At 41.6% G+C, this 21,352-nt stretch overlaps 1 protein-coding gene across 7 annotated transcripts in view; it reads left to right on the top strand.

Annotated features, from left to right (window-relative positions):
• gpat2 (glycerol-3-phosphate acyltransferase 2, mitochondrial) overlaps positions 1-21,352 on the top strand; it is a 52,730-nt gene that overhangs the window by 6,465 nt on the left and 24,913 nt on the right. For 3 of the 7 annotated variants that reach the window (XM_048618778.1, XM_048618779.1, XM_048618780.1), the window contains exons 2-12: positions 222-307; positions 6,554-6,679; positions 7,134-7,207; positions 10,367-10,474; positions 10,569-10,691; positions 11,440-11,539; positions 12,253-12,389; positions 12,714-12,792; positions 14,157-14,366; positions 19,834-19,941; positions 20,503-20,588. In XM_048618778.1, the coding sequence (XP_048474735.1) occupies positions 230-307; positions 6,554-6,679; positions 7,134-7,207; positions 10,367-10,474; positions 10,569-10,691; positions 11,440-11,539; positions 12,253-12,389; positions 12,714-12,792; positions 14,157-14,366; positions 19,834-19,941; positions 20,503-20,588 (1,229 nt within the window). In that variant the 5' untranslated portion in view covers positions 222-229. The remainder of the gene's footprint in view (positions 1-221; positions 308-6,553; positions 6,680-7,133; positions 7,208-10,366; positions 10,475-10,568; positions 10,692-11,439; positions 11,540-12,252; positions 12,390-12,713; positions 12,793-14,156; positions 14,367-19,833; positions 19,942-20,502; positions 20,589-21,352) is intronic. The other 4 variants (XM_048618781.1, XM_048618782.1, XM_048618783.1 and 1 more) reach the window with 4 other exon arrangements.

Here is a 21,352-nt window from a genome sequence, read left to right as displayed (position 1 = left end):
TCCTGCTCCTCTGATGCTGCCTGGCCTGCTGTGCTCCTCCAGCTCCACACTGTGTTATTGCTACATATGAAGAAACTGTTTAGAAAAGTTGCAGCCACGTGCAAGAATTTGATGGATAGCAACTTAGTCATATGCAAAAATAATCTGTTACTCTGTTCGTAACTTTACACATGGTTCTTGTTGTTCCTGATCCATTCATCTTAGCTCAATTTTTCCTTTAGTTGATATCATGGCTTCAGAGCGCGACAGTGATGACGGATTTGTTCAGGTCTCAGCTTCTCAGGAATCAAGCGAATTTATCAGTCAAGTAATTTATCCTTTTCATTACTTTTATTGTATTACAATTGTTAAAACAAAAGCCCTGTCTTCATCTATTGTGACTCATTAATGCCTCAGACTGTTCCCGCTGCGAAGTGCGGTCACGTGAATTCCCTCTCTAAGTGCATTGTGGGTCAACATACAGCATGTGGACTGCAGCAGTTTACAAAGGCAGATTAGCACGAGCAATAAATGCTGGCCAGCCAGCAATGCCCACGTCCCAGGATTGGTTTCAGAAAAAATTTTGAAAACTGCTGATCTGTAAGCCATCATGACAAGTGTTTAGCAAGCAGCAAAAATCCTCTAGTAAGAATTAGTTCATCTGTAATTTGTATTTTTTATTGAAGTACAAATTTTGACTTGGACTTCCGAAAAAGCCTGAAGCTTTTTTTAACTAGTTTGTGAACGACTGACCATGCACCCAAATGCAGATCTGGATCAAAGGCTGTCACGTACTATCTCATTGGCTAACTGGCAGCATTCCTTGAATGTTCAAGTGCCTTTGTATTAGCCTCAATCATAGTGTGTGAGTCCATGCACTTTATTTTGAAGGAAGAGTGACTCACCTAAGCTGACAAGTGACACAGTTTGAGACAAATAGACAAAGCAATTCTATTTAATTGTTGCAAATTAGTAAATACAAATTATTTCTAAAATCATTCTTCGTGTTGAGTTTCTTCTTGGTTTTTGCTGCTATTATTGTTGGAAAATCCTGGATATTGAAGAAAATAAAGTATTGAACTTTAAGTTCTAGCTGTCAGGGAGGTCTTCTAAAATGTGTGGTTTGAGGACAACTGTTAATATATATTGTACTTAGATGCCCAGAAGGTACTTGATAACTTACCATATCGAAGGTTATAGCAGAAAATTAAAACTCATGGTGTGGAGAATAACATACTGGAATGGACAGAAGGTTGACTAGCTAACAGGAAACAAGAATAGGCATAAAACTAACATTTTCTAGTTGCTAAAAAAGAGCAAACCGTGTACCAAAACAATCAGTGCTGGGCCATGACTTGAATAATTTATGGAAGGGACTTGGATGAGGGGAACAAAGATATAATGGCTAAATTTTCTGATGACTTCGACATAAAGTGGAAAATGAGCTGTGAAGTGGACTTGAAGCCACAAAGAGACATATAAAGTCACCCAAGTTCGAGAGGGCCATTGGGGTACTGTCTCAACTGAGAGATACAACTGGTGGGCAGTTTAACCTCAGAGTCAGCACTTCTCAGGCAAAATCAAGAAGGTGGACTTTCATGGTGACCTGAGCAGATAGTGGAATTGAACCTTTGCTGTTGGCATCACTGTGCATTACAAACCCATTAATGACTGGAGTCGACTGATCTCAAGATACAGACAAATACAATGTGGGAAAATGTGAAATTGTTTCTTTTGGCAGGAATAGTTTTCTTTAAAAATGTTTACTGTGTAAATGACGAGAGATTGCAGAGCCCTCATGCATGGGTTATAAAGCAGTTGCAATAAGAACAGCAAGTCATTAGGAAATCTAATAGAATGACTTTTTATTGCTCTTGGAATTGAATATTCAAGGTTACTTCATGCTTAAGGTTGAGTACAAAAAATGAGCTAATGCTTAAAATATTGTGTAATTGGTGATACCACATCTGGAGTTCTGTGCACAGCGTTAATCTTCTTATTTAAGGTGTGGCGAAACTGTGGCTTAAAGAGGTGTATTTTATCCTGGTTTTGTTTTTAATGACGAGAGCTTGAGACCGAGGCAGAGGGCAGTCTGTTCCAAGCCAATAAAGTAAACAGCTTGTGAGCCCTTGGGAGTTTTTGAAAGTGTTGGAACAATAGAAGCAGCATGAATAGATAGAGTCAGGCTCCCACAGAACCAGGGTTTCAGTTTAGCATTAAATATTTGTTGGGGTTTTGAAGCTGGTTGTGAAAGGAGTCTCTCTCCCTGCTGCAGCTAAAAAGCTTGGCTTCTGTTTCTGCTGCCAAAATTGTATGTGTGACAATGATTTTACTGACTTGGCCTTTGCCAAGGAAGTGTTTATGGGATGTTAGTATAATGGTAAAGTTGCTGTTAGTAGTTAAATAATCTATTACTGTGTTAAGTTTTCCACTAGAGTTAAAATTATACCAAATCATCTTTATTTTGTTTGTTTTAATTATAGATATGATAAAGTCTGTTTTGCTTAAAGTCGAGTAGGGTGACTGATCGAATTACATTGGAGCACAGCACTTGACACTTGCCTTTAAATTCGATTAAGGGTTCGGGTCTAGCCTATCTCATTGATATATTTGCAGGGGGTTTGGTTGAGTTCATAACAAAGGGAGGACTAAAGAGTAAGAGGTAACTAGATTGAAACATTTAAGATATTAAGGGTTCTTGACAGGGTGTGGAATTTCTTGTGGGAGATTTTGGAATGAGGGATCACCTTTTAAAAATCTGAGGTAAGACAGCTGGCAAGAATTCTTATAGGGTTGTTAAATTCTGTAGTGTTCATTCTTGAAAGACATAGAAAATAGAGTTTTTGAATCGCGTTAAGGCAGAGTTTGAAGATTCTTGATCAACAAAGTGGTGAACATTTCCCAAGGTAGACAGCAATGTGGAGTAATCAGATCAGCTGTAATCTTGTTGAATGGCAGACCATGTTCTTGGGGTTGAGACACCTATTGCTGCTCTTAATTTGTGTGTTTACATGTTTGAAAGTACAAAACATGGTTGACTTAGGAGCAATATCAGATCAACTTAGAACTGTAAAATAGGCAAATGAATGGCATTTACAACTTACGAGCATGTCATAGAATTTCATACAGCATGTCACAGTGTGGAAGCAGGCCGTTTGGCCCAACAAGCCCACACCCACCCTCAGAGCATCCCACCCAGTTCCATCCCTCATAACCCATCTAATCTACACATCCCTGAACACTATGGGCAATTTAGCATGGCCAGTCGACCTAGCCTACACATTTTTGGACTGTGGGGTAAACCAGAGCACCTGGTGGAAACCCATGCAGATACGGGGAGAATGTGCAAACTCCACACAGACAGTCGCCCAAGGGTGGAATTGAACCAGAGTCCCTGGCACTGTGGGGCAACGGTGCTAACCACTGAGCCACCGTGCCGTCATTAGCCTTCAGACAGAAATTCAAAAAAATGTCATTCTTATCCACTGTAAATTTGGGCATGACCATCAATATAAACTGGTAATTGTTTGAAAGGCAGTGTGTGTGAGGTGCTGTGCTGGGGCTCGTTCATGGGGCCCTAGCTTTGTATGATGTAATACTTTAGTTTAAGGTACAGTGAATTCTGTGGCCAGATTTACAAATCACCAAATAAGACATAGTAGATTGTGTGGATAGAACTGATAAATTACAGTAGGATCATATAGATTTCATGAATGAGCAAAACTGTGACAAATGGAACTTTATTTATGGGGTGTGGGTTGAGATTCGTGGAAAATTATCGCAGAAGTTAAAGTAAGGGGAAGCCTCAGCAGAGGTCATTAATATTTCCAGAGCATGTGGTGGGACAGGGACTATGGAAAGACTCAGGAATCTCATTTCAAGATCAGCAGACAGGCAGACGACTATGCGGGGGGGGTCGGGGTGGTGGTTGTGGTGGTGGTGGATGGGGTCAGTGTAGGACTGAGGGGGTTGTAGTTAAATGCACATTGTACACAGAGCCAAGTAAAGGAGCTTGTATTGTAGTTTGAAATTTATGGGTAAGATATTATGGGTATCACAGAGACATGGGTGGAAGGGGATCAGGGTTGAGAACAATATATCCAAGGACTCTCCCCCTCTGTCAACAAGAGATAAAGGGCGTTGGGTTGCCCAGTTAGAAATGAAATTAAATTAGAAGCAAGAAGTGGTATAGAGTTGGAAGGCTCATAATCTGAGAGTAGAGTTGAGGAACCACAAAGGAAACAAAGGCCCTGAAAGGACTTAGGTACAGGCCTCCGAGCAGTTGTCAGGATATGGGGAACAAAGTAAATTAGGAGATAGAAACGCATGTAAGATAGGCACAATTATGATAATTATGGGAAACTTCAAGGTGCAGATGGACTGGGAAAGTCAGGTTGGTAGCTGATCCCAAGAAAAGGAGTTCCTGGAATGTCTACAAGATGGTTTTTTGGAGGAGCTTGTGATAGAGCCTATTAGGGAACAGCCAGTTCTGGATTTGGTGATCTGTAATGAGACATACTTGATTAGGGAACTAAAGGTGAAGGAATCCCTCGGGAACAATGACCATAATATGATAGAATTGACCCTGCCATTTGAGAAGGAGAAGCTAGAATCAGATTTAATGGTATACAAACAAACAATGAGGGAAGACCTGGTCAGAGTTGAGTGGAAGAGGAAACCAAACAGGGAAGACAGTGAAGCAGCAATGGCAAGAGTTTCTGGGTAGCTCATGTGTAAAAAAAAAAAAACAAATCTGTTAGTCTTCTTTGAGGGGGTAACAAGCAAGTATGTCAAAGGAGAGCCAGTGGATGTCATCACTTTGGATTTCCAGAAGGCCTTTGACTAGTGCGGCACAGGAGACTGGTTCATAGCGAAGAGCCCATGGTGTTATGGGTGAGGTGCTGCCATGGATAGAGGATTGGCTGACTGGCAGATGGCAGAAATTGAGGATGTAAGGATCTTTTTCAGGATAGCAGCTGGTGACTAGTGGGGTCGGTGTTGGGCCCAGAACCATTCACATTATACACTATTAATCTGGATGAAGGAACTGAGCGAATTGTTGCAAAGGTTGCAGATGACGCAAAGATTGGTGGAGGGACAGTTAGTTGTGAGGAATGGTGGAGGCTGTAGAAGGACTTGGAAATGTGAGCAGAGTGAGCAACGAAGTGGCAGATGAAAAATGGTGGGGAAAGTGTGAGATATCGCACTTTGGTAGGAAGAAGAGACTATTTTCTGGATGGTGAAAGGCTTCAGAAATCTGAAGCACAAATGGACTTTGGAGGGAGTCAAGAGAAGGTTTACAAGAATGAATGCTGGAGAGAAAGGGCATGTAATCAGAAGAGCGGTTCAGAACTCTGGTTCTATAGTTGATTTCTAAGCGGTGTCACTGAGGTTGTGCCCTCGCATCCTTATCTCTCCTCCGAGTGCAAGTATCTTTTCCATGTTCTCCCTGTCCAGGCCTCTCAGTATTCCATAAGTTTCAATGAGATCGCCCCTCATCCTTGTATTTTCTTCGGGCAGAGGGTGATGTACGTGTGGAACTCATTGAGACAAAGGGATGTGGAGACCAAGCCATTGGGTGTATTTAAGACAGAGATAGATAGGTTTTTGATTGGTAAATGGATCAAGGATTATGGGGTGAAGACAGGAGAGAAGATTGATAAACACATCAGCCATGACTGAATGGCAGCAAAGGCTACTGGCCGAATGACCTAATTCTGCTCCGACACATCACGGTCTTATGTGGGCATTGCTGGCTAGGACAGATTTATTGCCCACTCTGAATTGTCTTGGAGAAGATGCTGATGAGATGCCTTCCTGAACTGCTGCAGCCCATGAGAGGATAGATAAAGTCCCTTTCCAACATTAATCGATGTAACTATTTTGATTCAGTGACAGTGAAGCAGTATGGATTCATATTCATTGCTCCCATTTCGTTAGACAGCACATCCTCGTATTGATCATGCTGTTGGTCAGGTTCAGCTTTTCAAACCAATCTTTTATTTCTTTGCTCATCCTTTTGCATTGCGTGATCATTTTGCTTGTAATAAATCATTCCTGTATTCCACCGGGTCTCATACCTTAGGTTTGTTTTTTTAAAACGTCCCCTCCCTATTTGGCCTGCATCCAAAGGTAAACACTTGAAACCTTGTCTGATGTTGATGGAATCTATCCATCTGGCATGTTATCTCTATTACCTCTATTGGAGTAAATTTTGCTCCCAGCAATTTGAGAGGAGATTTTTGTCTCCTCTTCTTGTGTTACAATGCAACGGTATGAGCTCTTCTCCAGTAGATGCCACTGCAGAGCTGATTATAAGCTAACAATTGACAATTCTGCTCTAATCGTTGAACAAGTTGTCCTCCAAGATGTTATATATTTTCGTAAAAAAAGGCACCTTTGACTATTATTAATGTTTCTCCAAAGGAAAGGACATATTACAACCTCAAACAGCTGCAGATGATGCCTCTATCCTTTGTCCTTTTATGTTGGCACATATTTTGTGTTGGTTGTGCTCTGAATGAGTTGAAACTGTTGTTCCTGAAGGAATAAAACTTGTTTGTTTTCCTGTTAGGTGAAACGTAGTGACCTCTTATCAACTCTGGCTTTCAGTTCACCATTTGGAGGGGTCAGTCTCTTCTTGGGAAACACTCGACCGTTTGTGGGTCGTTGCTGCTACATCTGTGCACCCCAAAGCTGGGTAAGAGCATTGCATGCCCTTGAGGGAATAGGGAAGTCTAGATGACACAGCTTTTGAAGACAATCAACATTTTATTGACCATGCACTGCTAATAATGTTGGATGATCATTGGGGGAATTAATTTTGACTTCGCACCTCAAGGATCGTAAAGCGGCATTTAGGTAAAAGTAAAGTATTCTTCCTTTTGGAAGAAGTAGTGTTTTTGGTGTTAGTTGTCAACCTGTTCTCTCAGATAATTTTCAATATTTGGCACCATAATCAACAGTGTACACTTTTAAATGGAACGACTGACTTTGGAACAACAAGTTGCATATTATATTTTCCTTCTCTACAATTTCTTTGACAGTTATCTTTTATGTTTCTGCAATAAAATGTACCAGAATTCTCTTGTGAAATACATAATCAACCTCTTAAATGTTTGGAGCTCCCCACAATAAAATTACCTCTATTTCAGGCTTTGCTTTTCCACAATCACTTAGCCTTGCTGGGATTTCGAAATGCCATCCTTGTTACAGAGACACAGACACGGTACGTTGTTAAAGATGAGGACGCAAACACATTGCTGTTTTCACCCGCAGTCAGAATGGATAAAATTAGCTGAGATTTTACTGTTTCAGACTTTGTAGTAAAGGTTCCCACCACCATCACCATCCCCCTCCCCCCTTCCAACAGTTTCCTTGGTAGTTACCAGTGTACTAGTAACACAAATGCTTTTCAAAGTGTGTCTCACTGCCAGGGTCACTTCAAGAAATTAACACATACTTTTGTGCAGGGTGCACTTGTGTTTTTACCCATTTCCATCTGCTCGCTGATGTCTGGTTGCGTTCTTGAAGGACTTCCTGACTCCTTACGGCCTTTGGTTGAAAAATCAATAACAGAGCTGAACTGCAGACGAAACTGAAAGTGACTGCCCTTGATGTCAAGGCAGCATTTGACTAAGTATGTGCAGCAAACAGCTTGAAGTCATTGGGAACATGGTGGAAATCTCCAGTGGTTGAAGGCATGTCCAGCACAAAGAAACATCAGAGGATTGTCGGAGATCAGTCAACTCAGTCCCAGAACATCATGACAGAAGTTGCTCAGGTTAGCGTCCAAAGCTCAGCCATCTTGAATTGCTTGATGAAAGATTCTCCTTCCGTCATCGCATCAGAATTGTGCTTTTTCATTGTTGATTGCACAGTGTTTGGTCCCATTTCTAGCTCCTTGGAAACAACTGAATTATATTCCGCAAGACCTGGACAAGATTCAGGTTGGACTGAAAACTGGCAAGTAGCATTTGCATGAGACCGCTTCGAAGCAAGAACATTTTTGCAACAGAATAGGATCTTAGCCATCTCCCTGAGACATTCAGTGACGTTGCCTGGCATTTGTATGGCATGAGTGTTACTTCCTAGTTTCCAACCCAAACCTAGACATTGTCTGGCAAGTTCCAGAGGGCAAGTCTTGGATTTCAGTTCCAGACAAGGCGTGCTGATTATTTTCTGTCTTTTTGGAGATAGTCATTAGCTGGCACTTGCATGGTGCGAATGTTACGTGCCACTTGTTTGCCCATTTCTGGATATTGACCAGATGCTGTTGCATTTGAACATGAACTGCTTCGGTATCTGAGGAGTTGTGATTGGTGCTGAACATTGTGCTGACAACAGCAAACATCTCCCCGTTTGATGTTATGGAGAGAAGGTCGTTGAAGCTCCTGAAGGTGTTGTGCCTGGGACATTATCCTGAGGAACTCTGCACCACTCCTGTGCAGTGGTAATGTCCCTACCTCTGAGCCAGGAGGTCTGGTCCATGGTAATCAGTGGGACATTTCTTTATCCATGCAACCCGGTGCAATGAGACATCATAGAATTTGGCCTGTTCATTCATTGTCTCTGGGATGTCAATATCTGCCATTTTATTTCTATATCTTTGTGGATTGAAATGAGAAAAGAACTATTTTAAAACCAGCAATTACAAGGATTGCTGTATGATTTGAAAGCAAGTAATTAGATATGTGTGAACATTGTTTGCACAGCTGTAGGTTCCAGTAGTAGTTGCAGACAAACTGGAGCCAAAAGGTTGTGTACAAAGGGAGCATTAGTTAGTAGATTGGTTTGTGGACAAGTGACCAGTTATTGGTGACAAAACCACCCTGTGGCTCTTGCAAACCAGTGAAAGCCTCCAGAGAAGGAAGACCGAGTAACCGCTTTCTGAGCAGCTCCGCAACCCTTGGGTATAGGAATCACTGAACTGCTTTCCCGGTCTTTGCTACTATTTGTCTGACATTGTGTCAGTGCTTGTTAGGGGGAGTTTGAAAGAGGATTTGAGTTTTAATTAGCCCAAGTGATGTGCTGATGGTTTATAATTGTTTTTCTGCAGCATGAGTCTGTTTATTTCAAGTAATCAATGATTTTTATTTTTTGTTTAGTACAGAAATTTGGTCCATGTTTTCTGTCAATTTGCTTTGAAGAAGTGTTAAATTGGGAAATTATGCACTGTTAGAAATGGTGAACATTTGTCATGACTCAAGGAACAGTGGGGCTGAATTTCTAATGTCGTACCCCATTGAATTTTGACAGGGTTGAATTTCTAGAACTCGCCGTTAGCACTTAAATGCATAGAATCCCTGCACTGTAGAAGCAGGCCATTCAACCCATCATTCTGACCCACAGAAGAACATCCTGCCCAGACACATGCCCTAACTTTTCCCCAAAACTGTATTTTCCATAGCTAATCCACCTAACCTGCACAGCTTTGGACTGTGGGAGGAAACCAGAGACCTGGAGGAAACCCACACAAACATGAGGAGGATGTGCAAACTCCACACAGACAGTTGCTTGAGGGTGGAGTTGAACCCAGTTCCCTGGCACTGTGAGGTAGCAGTGCTAACAACTGAGCCACTGTGCTGCCCCTCCCCTATGGAGGTAGTTATACTGCGCAGGTTGCTGTGATTCAAGGAGGTGTCTCATCATCTCGAGCAATTGAGTATTAGCAGTAAATGCTGACCTGGCCTGCAATGCCCATATCCCAAGATTGAATTTTTAAAAAGCCAAATGCTTTTGGCTATTTGAGAGTTTTGAGAGCTTGGCTTCTGGCCAACTTCAAAAAATGTGCAACTGTCAGCATCTGACACAAGTCTGAACAACTTAAGAGTACAATTCTGGCAAGGAGCCACAACACTAGGAATATGACAAACATTGATGCGTTTTTTTTTGTGGTAGTGTCCTCTCAGTTGTGGGTGATGGTACGAAATGATTTATGCAATTCCTTATGTGTTGAAGTCTTGTGCAGTGACTGGGCTGTGATACACATTTTTGGATTCTGTATGCGAGAACAGCATGTCTTCCAATATTTTAAAGCAAAAGCAGATGTCCAGCATTCCACGCTGTCCTTTCAATGTAATACTGATTCATCAAGAAAATGATAAGAAGAACTCGTGTCCTATGCATTCTAGAGGATTTTAGATACTGATGCATATTTTGATGAATTGTGATGACTGAGCGAACAAAATTAATTGGAGTGAAGTTAAGCCCAAACATATTAGTAAACTGATACTACCCATGTCAGTAGTTAGTGATTTTTTTGCATCTGTTTACCTTGACGTTCCACCGATTATTTGTATGTTGTTTATCTTCACCCTGCATATTTCATACTGAGTGGCATCTAGTTAATTCTTGTGAAATACTCTTTACCTAACCGCTCCTATAGATATCGAGGATGGCTGGCTCGACGCCTCTGCTATTTCCTGTTTGTTGTTGGACGCACAGTTTACCCAGATGTCCCCTTTCTGGAACACAGAGTAATCAACAATGCTAGGTGAGAAATTTATTGATACTTATGCTGATTCTGCAGGAGAATTCCGCCACTGCCTTTTCCTTCCATGATAAAACAACTAATTCTGTTTATACAGAGTTCAGGAAGTCATTATGGAGAACTTATGTAACATATCTGACCAGAAGTCACATCATAACATGAGGAACGTACTGGGCATCTTCCACCAGATCCAAGCTATAATCTCACCCCTCTTGCTCAGGTATGAGATCATTTCGCAACCTCGTAAAATGCTGTAAAAATGCTGCTTGTGCGAAACTGGTCCTGCCTCAAAGGTATCTGGTTGTTCTTGCACATTGTGTGTTTCCCCTCAGTACACTTGGGCTCCAAGAAAATGAACTCTTGAGCTACTGCTGATCACTGAACAAGTCTGGATTACTCATGACACCTCAGTGGGTTGATGTACGTTTAGATTTGGATTTACTCAGTTTGCTTCAAGAAACCTTGATGAGCTGTTGATTAACTGAGAGGGAAAGTCCCAATTCAGGATTAAAAGGAAGATTAAAAGTTATGCTAAGTGCAGAATGCAGCACGTTAAATTCCAGTAATGCCTTTATGGTCCTTGAAGATTCTCAACCTTAGTTTGTGGCAAGCTCCCTCGATTCAGCTAAGTAGAGGATGCATGCTATTGAACAGAACATATGTATTCTATATCCAACAAAAAAAATAAATATCTGGATCTCTCTGTTGCTTGGTTTAGAGTCATAAAGTTCTACAGCATGGAAATGGACCCTTCAGTCCATCTTGTCCTTGCTGTCTAGATCTCCAAAATTTATTGCATGATACAGCATTGTGTGTTGGATGCCTAGGTGCAATGAGTCTGTTCTGTTCTTCAGATAAATAAATTTTAGTTTCAGTCAGACTATATGAGTGGCACAGATAACTCCATGGACATCTGGATGAAGTCAAGCAAACGTATTTAAACACAAGGTGTGTTTGACCCTTCCTAGGTTGACTAGTTGGGTGCTGCTGAAAATATTTAACTGGGTTTTCGTGAATCTACAAGTGCATCGAGGGCAAATTGAGATGCTGCGAAAAGCAAGAGAGAAGGTGAGGCACTGATCTTTTACCTATTGGGAGAAATATTGTAGGACAGACAGGTTCCATCTAAGATTTAAAGTTTCTTGTAAAAGGATTGGAAACTGTACCTACTGGGCTATATTGGTTCAAAACATTATCAATGTTCCTTCATGGGATAATTTCCGTCCTGCAGTAAGATACAATACTGGATTTGTTTTTGAGTTAAAGTAGTTGAATAACGGTTAAGTGAGCTGGCACTCTGCATCAGCAGGTGTGCATTGCGTTGCAGCATTCTCTTTTTGCACCCAGTTTACTGGAATTCCCTAAGGAAGCAATATTTATGGATTTGTTTATCTCCAAAAACAGAAGTTGTTGGAAAAGCTCAGCAGGTCTGGCAGCATCTCTGGAGAGAAATCAGAGTTAATGTTTCAGGTTGAGTGATAAGGAAGGGTCACTCGTCCCGAAACGTTAACTCTGATTTCTCTCCACAGGTGCTGCCAGACCTGCTGAGCTTGGCCAACAATTTCTATTTTTTGTTTCTGATTTACAGCATCCGCAGTTCTTTTGGTTTTCATTCGGTTAGTTTTAAATAACTGCAACCAACCATGTTCTTCTTAGAGTGTCAGTTATGCTGTCTTGTCACTGTTTGTTTTCACAACACATGGTGAAAATATAATAACCAATTTTGTCTTGAACTGTATCTGCAATAAATGTGGGCAAATGTTTTTCCTTTTTTTTGACAGTATGATGGCCCATTTGTCTTTCTGCCTCTTCATAAGTCTCGCCTGGACTACCTACTGGTTACCTTTGTCCTTTTTTGCCACAGTATCAGAGTCCCATACTTTACTTGTGGGGAAGATGTCCAACTCCCATTTCTCAGGTAATGACACAAGACCCAGTTCCATGTGTTTTTGTTCCAGTTGGTTTAGATGTGTTCAGCAGTCCCAATGTGAACAGAAGGTTTGTTTGCGTGTACGCGTGTGACTGTCTTTGGGCAGAAAATGATAAGATCAGTTTTCTTCAGACTGGGCCCTTATTACTTTTTGAATTTTCTGCGATGTGTAGATTGAACTTCCAGGAATTGCTTTGTTGAAATGCATCGTGACTTTGTCACATGTTTGTCACTAGCTTAAAATCAGTGCAACCTCTGTGCTTGGATTCCCACGTGTAATGCTGTTTGCGTTCATTTTTTTCACCTGCTCAGGCCTCTGCTTCGGAAATTGGGAGGAATCTTCACTCCACGTGATAGTGGAGACCACTTGTTCCAGGTTGTTTTAAATTCGGTAAGTTTAGAAAAGTTTTCTTTTGCTTTGAAGCACTTTGTGAAATCTGAATTTGCAGCCGTTCACCTCAGAGCCAACTTGAGCTCAACTAAGATGAGTTTGTTTCCTTATTTTGAGCTACTTGGTCATTTTCGATTCCAGCAGATGTAAAAACAGTCTGGAAAGCTGCCTGGAATCCTTTTTGGGAATTGACTAGGCCCTCCAAAATGTAATATTATTCCACTTCAATGCTTGTGGAATGTAATCCATATTATACCACATGTAAAACCTATGGACCTCAGATTTACAGTGGCCTTGAGGATAGAGTGTTTAACCAATATTCTGGTTCAACATGCTGTCCGAGAATGTTAAAAATTTTTGTATTTAGCTCCTCTGATAGTTTGTAGTTACAGTTGGGGTATGAAGCAACACAGAAAATGTCAATCAGGACACAGTTGAAGGAGGAATTCAATTTGGACTGAAACTGTTGAAACCTGATTTAAAATAAGTTCCTTTCTAATAAACAAACATGGTTCACGTAAGCATCCAACTCACATGACTAACAACAGAATCCCACCCTGTTGATGGAAGGACTGTAATATTGTAGTCTGGAAGTTTGACAAGCACAGACTTCCTGCCTGTGCAGCTAAACGTGGCACAGTTGACTGTATTGATCCATTCCTCATATTTTGCAAAACCAGGCGATGGCAAATATTCTTCCATTTTCTCATTGGGAAATATGGAATGAAATACACCCATGGACTAGTTAGCAAAAGTAGCTGGGAATCCACAATTGACCTGAGGATGATCACTTCATTTTTCTTTGGTTCTTCATACTTGCAGCTGAACAATCATTTACCTAAAAGTGAGATTTCAAAGACCAGGAATTGGCATACTGGAGCAAATGGTCAAGCCAGATGCAACATAGAGAATTTACCTGATTGCCTCCTGTACTTACTCCAAATGACCCTTTATTGTCCAATTAGTTAGAGAGACTTATTCTTCAATCTGACTACGTTTGAAGATCTTTGAAATGTTGGAAAAATAGCCTTGTGTGTCTCTCTTACTCTCTCCCCCCACCCCCCACCGCCGACCTCCTTTATTTTCTCCTTTTCTGAAGAGTAAAGTGACAGTACATTGCTCCCATGTCAGTCATAACAGCATCCAAACACTGTTTTGATTCTTGCAATTGTGTATCTGTCATCCAGTTTGTGCTTGAGAAGATCACTCACATGCACAAGGATAACTTCAAGCACTAAGTGTCACCAAACAGTTGCCTGGTGTTGTTCAATACGTGCAGGATTATGTATCAGTAGGCTTTTGCCAAGTTGTTTGGCTGCAGGTCTGAAGGAGTTTGATTTCCCTCACTGTTTTTGATGTTACAGTACATCGAGGAACTCTTGAATGAACAGCAGAGTCTGACGGTTTACCTGAAAGATCCTGTTTCATGTTCTGTGCGTTCAAGTCTCACAGGATTAGTGTGGCTGGCTTGGGTGTTTGATGCTTTTCAGAACCGTTTAATACCAGATGCAGTTCTGATTCCTGTGGGTGTGTCTTATGATCGCATCGTAGAGGAACACTACTTGGAGCAAATGGTAAGATTGCTTGTGTGCAACCTTGGAAAAGACATGAAAATTACTCCGCTTGGTGATTGAGCTTCATCAGACCTGCAAGTGATTTTTGTTTCTGGCTTGTGAAAGAAGCTTAATTCTATCTGAATGTGAATTGTATATGTTTTCTTGTATTCTTTTTCTAATCCTTTAATTTGAGAAGGAATAAGTTTCTCTTAAAAACTTGGAATGTAAAGACTGATGATCAGTAATCTTAATTTTGCACAATCCGAAAACCTACAAATGAGTGAACTTGGAATTGAGTCACTTCTATTCACAAAGCAGGCAGCCCCTTTGCGTACTGTGACAGAAAGGAACAATGATCAGGAAGGCAAGAGAACTTTCTATTCATCACATTGTGATTTGGGATCTTTTCTTTGACGTGAGTAGGCAGAGAGTTGATTTAATTCTTCTTAGACTCATAGTATTGCACCCAAGTGTCAACCTCCATCGCGTGTGTGAGACATTGTGTTTCTGTTTTGCAAACAAGAGCTATCAAATAAGTCAATCGGACACTGGCCTGATATGATTTTCAGTCTGAATGACTTGGGTCTAACACTGAGTTTGTGCTTCATTCACTGATCTTAGCTCAGGCTACAGGAGGGACACTGTCATTGGCCTCAGCTTTTCTTGGGTTAAAGAAGACCAAAGTTGCTGGAGGTTTCATAATCCTGACCAGTAACCGCTAATGAAACTGACCTAAAAAAAATGGGATCCCCAATGATGACTGATGCTCCATGGTACTTTTTCCCATTTAAAAAACTGAAGTTCTGCATTATTTATATGAAATAATGCCATATGTATTATGAAAGAAAAAGAAATCAAAGGAAAATCTCAGCAGGTCTGGCAACATAGTTGGAGAGAAAAGAGAATTAATGTTTTGAGGCTGGTGACTTTTCATCAGAACTGACATCATCTAGGAAAAGGCAGTATTTATTCTGAAGGTGGGGTTTGGAGCAGTGCTGGGGGAAAGGTGAGCGAATAGGTGGACGTGGAGTCCAGAGAGCCCAAGAGATAGAAAAGCAGTTGGCAGATGAGAGGATTATTGAAAGGATGAAAGGGCTGAGATCTATGTGAATGAGTGACAAGAGAAAATGAGATTCGGAGAATGGGTTGGCTGTTCTGAAAGCAACCCATGTCATGCCATAATAGGGCTAAGAGTGGATGAGAGTGGATTGTTTGTGCTGAAAGCAACCTGTGTCATGACAAGACCAGGGTGTGGGGTAGGTTTAAAAAAAAAATGTGGAGAAAAGCAATCAGGCTCTGAAGTTAATGAGCTCAATATTGAGTCCTAGAGACAGAAAGGTTCGCTAGTGGAAAATGAGATGCTGTTCATCAAGCTTGTGCTGAGGCTGACAGGAACACTGCAGCATGCCTGTGACAGACATGTTGGTGTGGGAACACCATGGTGTGTTGAAGTGGCAGGCAAATGGAAGCTTGGGTCATTTCACCCAGGCTGGGTTTCCTCTTCCATCTGTAGAGGAGACCACACTGTGAATATCCTGGATTGAATGAAGACCAGTCTAGTTTGAACAAAGTACAGGTAAATCGTTGCTTCACCTGGAAAGTATATCTAGGGTTTTGGACAATAGGGAGGGAGGAGGTGAATGGGCAAGTGTTAGCCCTCCTGCATTTGTGTGGGATGGTGCCATTGGGATGTGGGGAGATAATGGGAGTGGAGGAGTAGTGTGTTAGTGTCCCGAAGGGAACAGGCCCTGTGAAATGTTGACAAAGGAGAGGAGATGAATATGTGTCTGGTTGTGACATCCCACTGAAGGTGATGGAAATGGTGGCTTACGACTGTTTGGGTGCAGAGGCTGGTAGGGTGGTAAGTCAAGACCAGAGGATCCCTGCCATTGTCGTGGGATGGAAGAGAAGGGGTCAGGGCTGAAGTACGGGAGATGAGTTGGACGTGGCTAACGGCTCTGTCAGCCAGGCTGGTGGGGAATCCTTGGTTGAAGAAGAAGGTGGACATTTCTGAGGCCCCCTGCGGAAGGTAGCATCATCAGATTAGATGTAACAGAGATGGAGAAACTGGCAACATGAGTTGGAGTACTTAAAGGAAACAGGGTGTGAGGATGTATAGTCCTGTTAACTATGGGGGTCAGTAGGTCAGTCGTGGAAACCTGAGACCAGCCTGTCTCCAGAAATGGAAACACATGTTGAGGAAGGGAAGGGAGGAGTCCGAGATGGACCAAGGCCAAGGTGAGAGCAGGGTGGAAATTTGAATTGAAATTGATCAATTATTTCAACTCCAAACAAGACAGGGATGCACTGCCAATGATGTAATTGAATATATCTGAGTAAGAGTTGTTGGTGGTGCCTGAGTAGGATTATAACAAGGAATGTTCCATGTACCCCACAAAGAGACAGTCATAACTGGGGCCCATGGCCACACATTTGATCTGAAGCAAGTGTTAATGTTTGAAGAGAAGTTATTGAAAGTGAGGACGAGCTCAAACGGGTGGAGGAGGGTGGCGGTGGATGGGGACAGTTCAGGCCTTGTTTCCAGGAAGAAGAAAAAAGCACTTAAGACCATTGTGATTGAGTATTTGGAAGGTGGTGATGGTGATGCATATGTAAAGTGACTGCGTGTCCATGGTGAATAGGAGACAGTTAGTATTCTTGAACTGGAAATATTGAAACTGATGTGAAGTGTGAGAAGAATTGTAGATGTAAGTGGTGAGGAACTGGACAACGGGAGAAAAAAAATTCCAGTTGAATTCAAAAAGAATAAGTTCAGTAGGACAGGAACAGGCAGAAACAGTGGGTCTGTCTGGGCAGCCCTGTTTGTGGACTTTAGGGAAAAAGTAGAAGTGGCTGTACAGGACTGGGACTTAGAATCTGTCAGGAGGAGATCCCCAAATGAGCTGAGGTTGGTGACATTGGTATATGCAACAGCCTGATGCCTCATAGTCTGGTCACTATCCAGGGCAGATAGGAGGAAGTCTCCAAGATCTGGTGCTCAGCTTCGACGATGTAGAGGACAGTGTGCTAGACAATAGGAGCACCATCCTTCTTGTCAGGCTTGATGACAAAGACAGGATTGGATCTGTGTGCACAGAGTGGAATCTGTTCCAAGAGCAATTGTTTAGAATGGTGAGGAGGTCAGAGAAATTCAGCCAATCTATGTTACATCAGCAGTTCTAAATGAAGATGTTGAATGAAGTTAAAAGGCCAGTAGAAGGAGTCCAGGTGAAGGGAGAGTGTTGGAGGTGGGTGAAGGTCCCTGTGGGACAGGTAGAAGACTCGTGTCCAAAAGAAATGGGCGTGGAGGTGGAGGTGAAGGAAGAGGAGTTCAGCCTCCTATCGAGCCCAAAATTCATGTACAGAACATTCAGCATCCGAGAGTGGAAGGTCGAGAGGGATTTATTTCATTTGAGTATTCTGAAAAAAGTTTGAGGAAAACTGCATTTAGTGTCATTGTTGCACTAGAATATAAACAGTTTAAGTGAGGAGGAGTAGATCATTGAGCCCCTCCTCTGTTTCTGCTATTCCATGATATCTTGGCTGATCTGATTTTGATCTCAACTCCACATTCTGCCTACCTGTGTTAAACATTGCCCATTGCTGGACCTGAGATTCCTCAATCTTTTTTGGCAGCTTTGACTATTTGTCTGCCTGACCCTGTGGGGCTGATTTGTGTGGAATGTTCAATTAATTGGTGTGGCTGCACCTGGGTATTTCCTGCTTTTATGCAAGGATTGCACATGGCAAAGTGAGGTTACTTTTCTCTGCCCCAATCACCTGTGTTATGATCCTTATAAGGACAAAAACTTAGAATAGAAATATTTGAACTCCCAAAGACTGACTGAAAGGAATTGCAAGGTTTCAAGATTTAAGACTTCTGGTGCAACAACTGAACAGAAAGTGTTACAACATGGAGAAAGACAGCCAAAACAAGTCAGCCTTTCATGCTATAACATCAATAGCCAAACAGAAAACACCGTCCAAAACCGAGTTCAAAACTCTGGTCTCTCCCTGTCAAACTGACTGAGTCCCCACAAGATCCCAGTTACAGTTAACATCTGCCATTTACTTGAGCATGAGGTCTTTTTGAGACTTGCTGGAACTTGTTCCAAGGTCCTGAATATTATTGTTCAACCATGCTATGTTTAAATTTCACAGTCTTCATCAATGAAAAAGCATCTGCAGAACCTTTTGTTCAGGGGTCAACCTGCGATTAACTCCAGATCTGACCTCCCACATGAACAAAAACTTGTTTGTTCTGTTTTTGCAACAGTCCAAATGTTACTGTCAGTTCATAAGTCCCAGTTCACAACTCTAAACCAAAATTGATAAAAGAATGACATAAAAACAACAAAAAATCTGCGGGAAATGTTGACTCACCCCTGTGAAGGATACAACTACAGAAAAGGATCACCCACGTTACTGTATTCGTGTAACTGATAACCACGTGCCGTGTACAAAGTTGTCAGCACACACTCCACATGATTGTGATTTTTAAGGTACGCATCACATTGACACGACCAGCTTCCAATGTAGTTTACATCTTTATGATTTGCTGCGTCATTAGCATTGAGTGTCTTGAAATAGCCTTCTCTTAGTTTTTGTAAAGTTCCTGAACTGACTATCAGTTAAGGTCATTGCAATGATTTATATTTTAGCATTTCCAGGGTAAAACTTCAAAGATGAGTGTCATGGGATGCATCTGTTCAACCAGAGTGTTGTCCTTCTGCATTCTGTCTTGCAGCTCAGAGAAAGACAGGATCCTGTTGTCTATTGACCACACAAGCTACAATCTTTTATTCTCCTGAGAGAGCCTTTTGTCTTTGTGTCCAAAAATAAACTGAGACATGAAGTCTGTCCCAATTTACTCCAGCCGCTGTTGTCTTTGTCTTTGTTTCAAGTGTAAATGTTTTACACTTTGGTCTTGGTGTGCCCTCACCCTGAGTGCTCCAGCCCACATAGTGACCAAGCCGTGCAGACTTGTCGGGCAGAAATCATTGCAAATCACATGACACTTATCACGACCCCATTTTACCTTCAATAGAGACTGTCCCAAAGCATAATCCTCTTGTAAAACCTTGCATTATTGACATCAGATTTGTACAGAATTATGGACACAGCTTCCATTTGACTGAGAAAGTGAGAAGTCCTCAGTAGATGAATAAAAAGGGGTCAACAAAATCTGAAAATCCTTATTTGTTGCTCCACTTAGTTTGATGAAAATGGCTTTATGCCAGAATCTTTCTTGCTTGATGAACAAGGTAACTTTCTGAGGTCTCGGAAGTTCGCTGGCAACATCTTCATGAGAGGACAGGGAGATGTTCTAAGAAAACTTAGTAATGTTTGGTTTGTACCAATGAAGGCATTGACTGTCACACAGCCAGAGTATCACCTCAAAATCTTGAATGCTGACACATTAGATCTTTTGTGGCCCTATATTTGTAACTTGAATGTCATCATTAAATGTTGTAAATTTATGTAGGGAACTGGAAAGACTAGTGTTTTTGGAGCAATTCGTTGGGTGCTCAGATTCCTACAGAAGAGGTACGGCTGCATCCGGGTGGATTTTGGACAACCAGTTTCTCTGAAGGTATAAAGTGGGTTTTTCACTGTTGGAGCACTTTGTTATTGTATATTAAGTGTTATTGCCCATTAATAAAAGCAGGCAGTGAATGTGAATTTCCCTTGAATAATCCAGTTGCATGTGCATCAATTGAGAAATACTTTAGACTTCAAAGTATGTTACTGTTCCGACGACCTGTACAGTTATCAGCAGTCCATTGCGTGAGATGAATCGTGTGGATATATTATTGCCAAAAGAGTATTTGCAACTTTTTGGCTACTTTTGGTACTGTACCGAGATTGGTTGAAGTCACTTTTAACCTGCAATTCGACAAGAACCTGCATTTGTATGGTGCCTTTAAATGATGAAATATTTCAGAAGATTTTTCAAGTATTGTCAAGTAAAATGTGACAGCGAGCCACATAAGGGGATGTAATGTCAGATGACCAAAAACATGACCAGAGCTGGAAGTTTGCAGCGGTGTTCTAGCTGATACAAAAGAAACACTTCACCTTTTCAATATGGGGTGACAGATAAGTTTGCATTTCTTTGAGGAGTCTGGTTCATGTGGGTTTTTCTTTGCCCTAGGATTACGTAGAGAATGAAGGAATTCATTTGTGTACCTCTGCAATTCCGCTTCAGAAGATCTTACTGCCGTATGTGCTCGGATACAGGTGAGAAAAAGAGACATTGAGTGGTTTAAGCACGAAGTGACTCCCAGTTGACCAGAATATTTGTGACCTTCTGCCAATATCTCAGAATGTCCATATTGTAACTCTGTTGGGTCCTCCAACTGAGGTAACTGTGCTTCACCATAGAGAACAAATGAAATCAGAACATCATTTTTTAAGAGTTCTTGAGAGGTGCTGTGCATCATAATGAGTAAGTTAATCCTCAGTGGTACAAACTTAGACTGACTAGAAGATGCCAAGTTCAGTGCTTGTTATAGAGTCAAAGAGTTCTACAGCACGGAAACAGACTCTTAAGTCCAACTCGTCCTTGTCGACCAGATAGCCTAAATCAATCTCGTCCCATTTGCCAGCATTTGGCCTATATCCCTCTGGGCCCTTCCTTTTCATGTACCCATCCAGATGCATTTTTAAATGTTGTATTTGTACCAACCTTCACCACTTTGTCTCAAAGCTTGTTCCGTACACACACCACCCTCTGTGGAAAAGTTGCCCCTGAGGTCCCTTTTATATCTTTCCCTTCTCAACTTAAATCTATGCCTTTTAGTTTTGGACTCCTGTACTGTGGGGTGAAAACCTTGGGTACTCACCCTGTATATGCCCCTTCTTACCTCATGTTAGTAACAGTGGATTTCCAGAAAAATGAGGAACATTACATTCAGAAAAAAAAAGCTGAAAGGAAGTTATTTGGAACAGCTTAACATGGGAGTTGTTTTGAGGGGAGAAGTGGTGGTTGACAGGTGGCAGCA

This window comes from Rhincodon typus, chromosome 40 (genome assembly GCF_021869965.1).
Source record: "Rhincodon typus isolate 14 chromosome 40, sRhiTyp1.1, whole genome shotgun sequence".
In the NCBI taxonomy this organism is placed as follows: domain Eukaryota; kingdom Metazoa; phylum Chordata; class Chondrichthyes; order Orectolobiformes; family Rhincodontidae; genus Rhincodon; species Rhincodon typus.
Note: the sequence above shows the minus strand (reverse complement) of the source record. Positions and strands in the feature narration are given on the sequence as shown.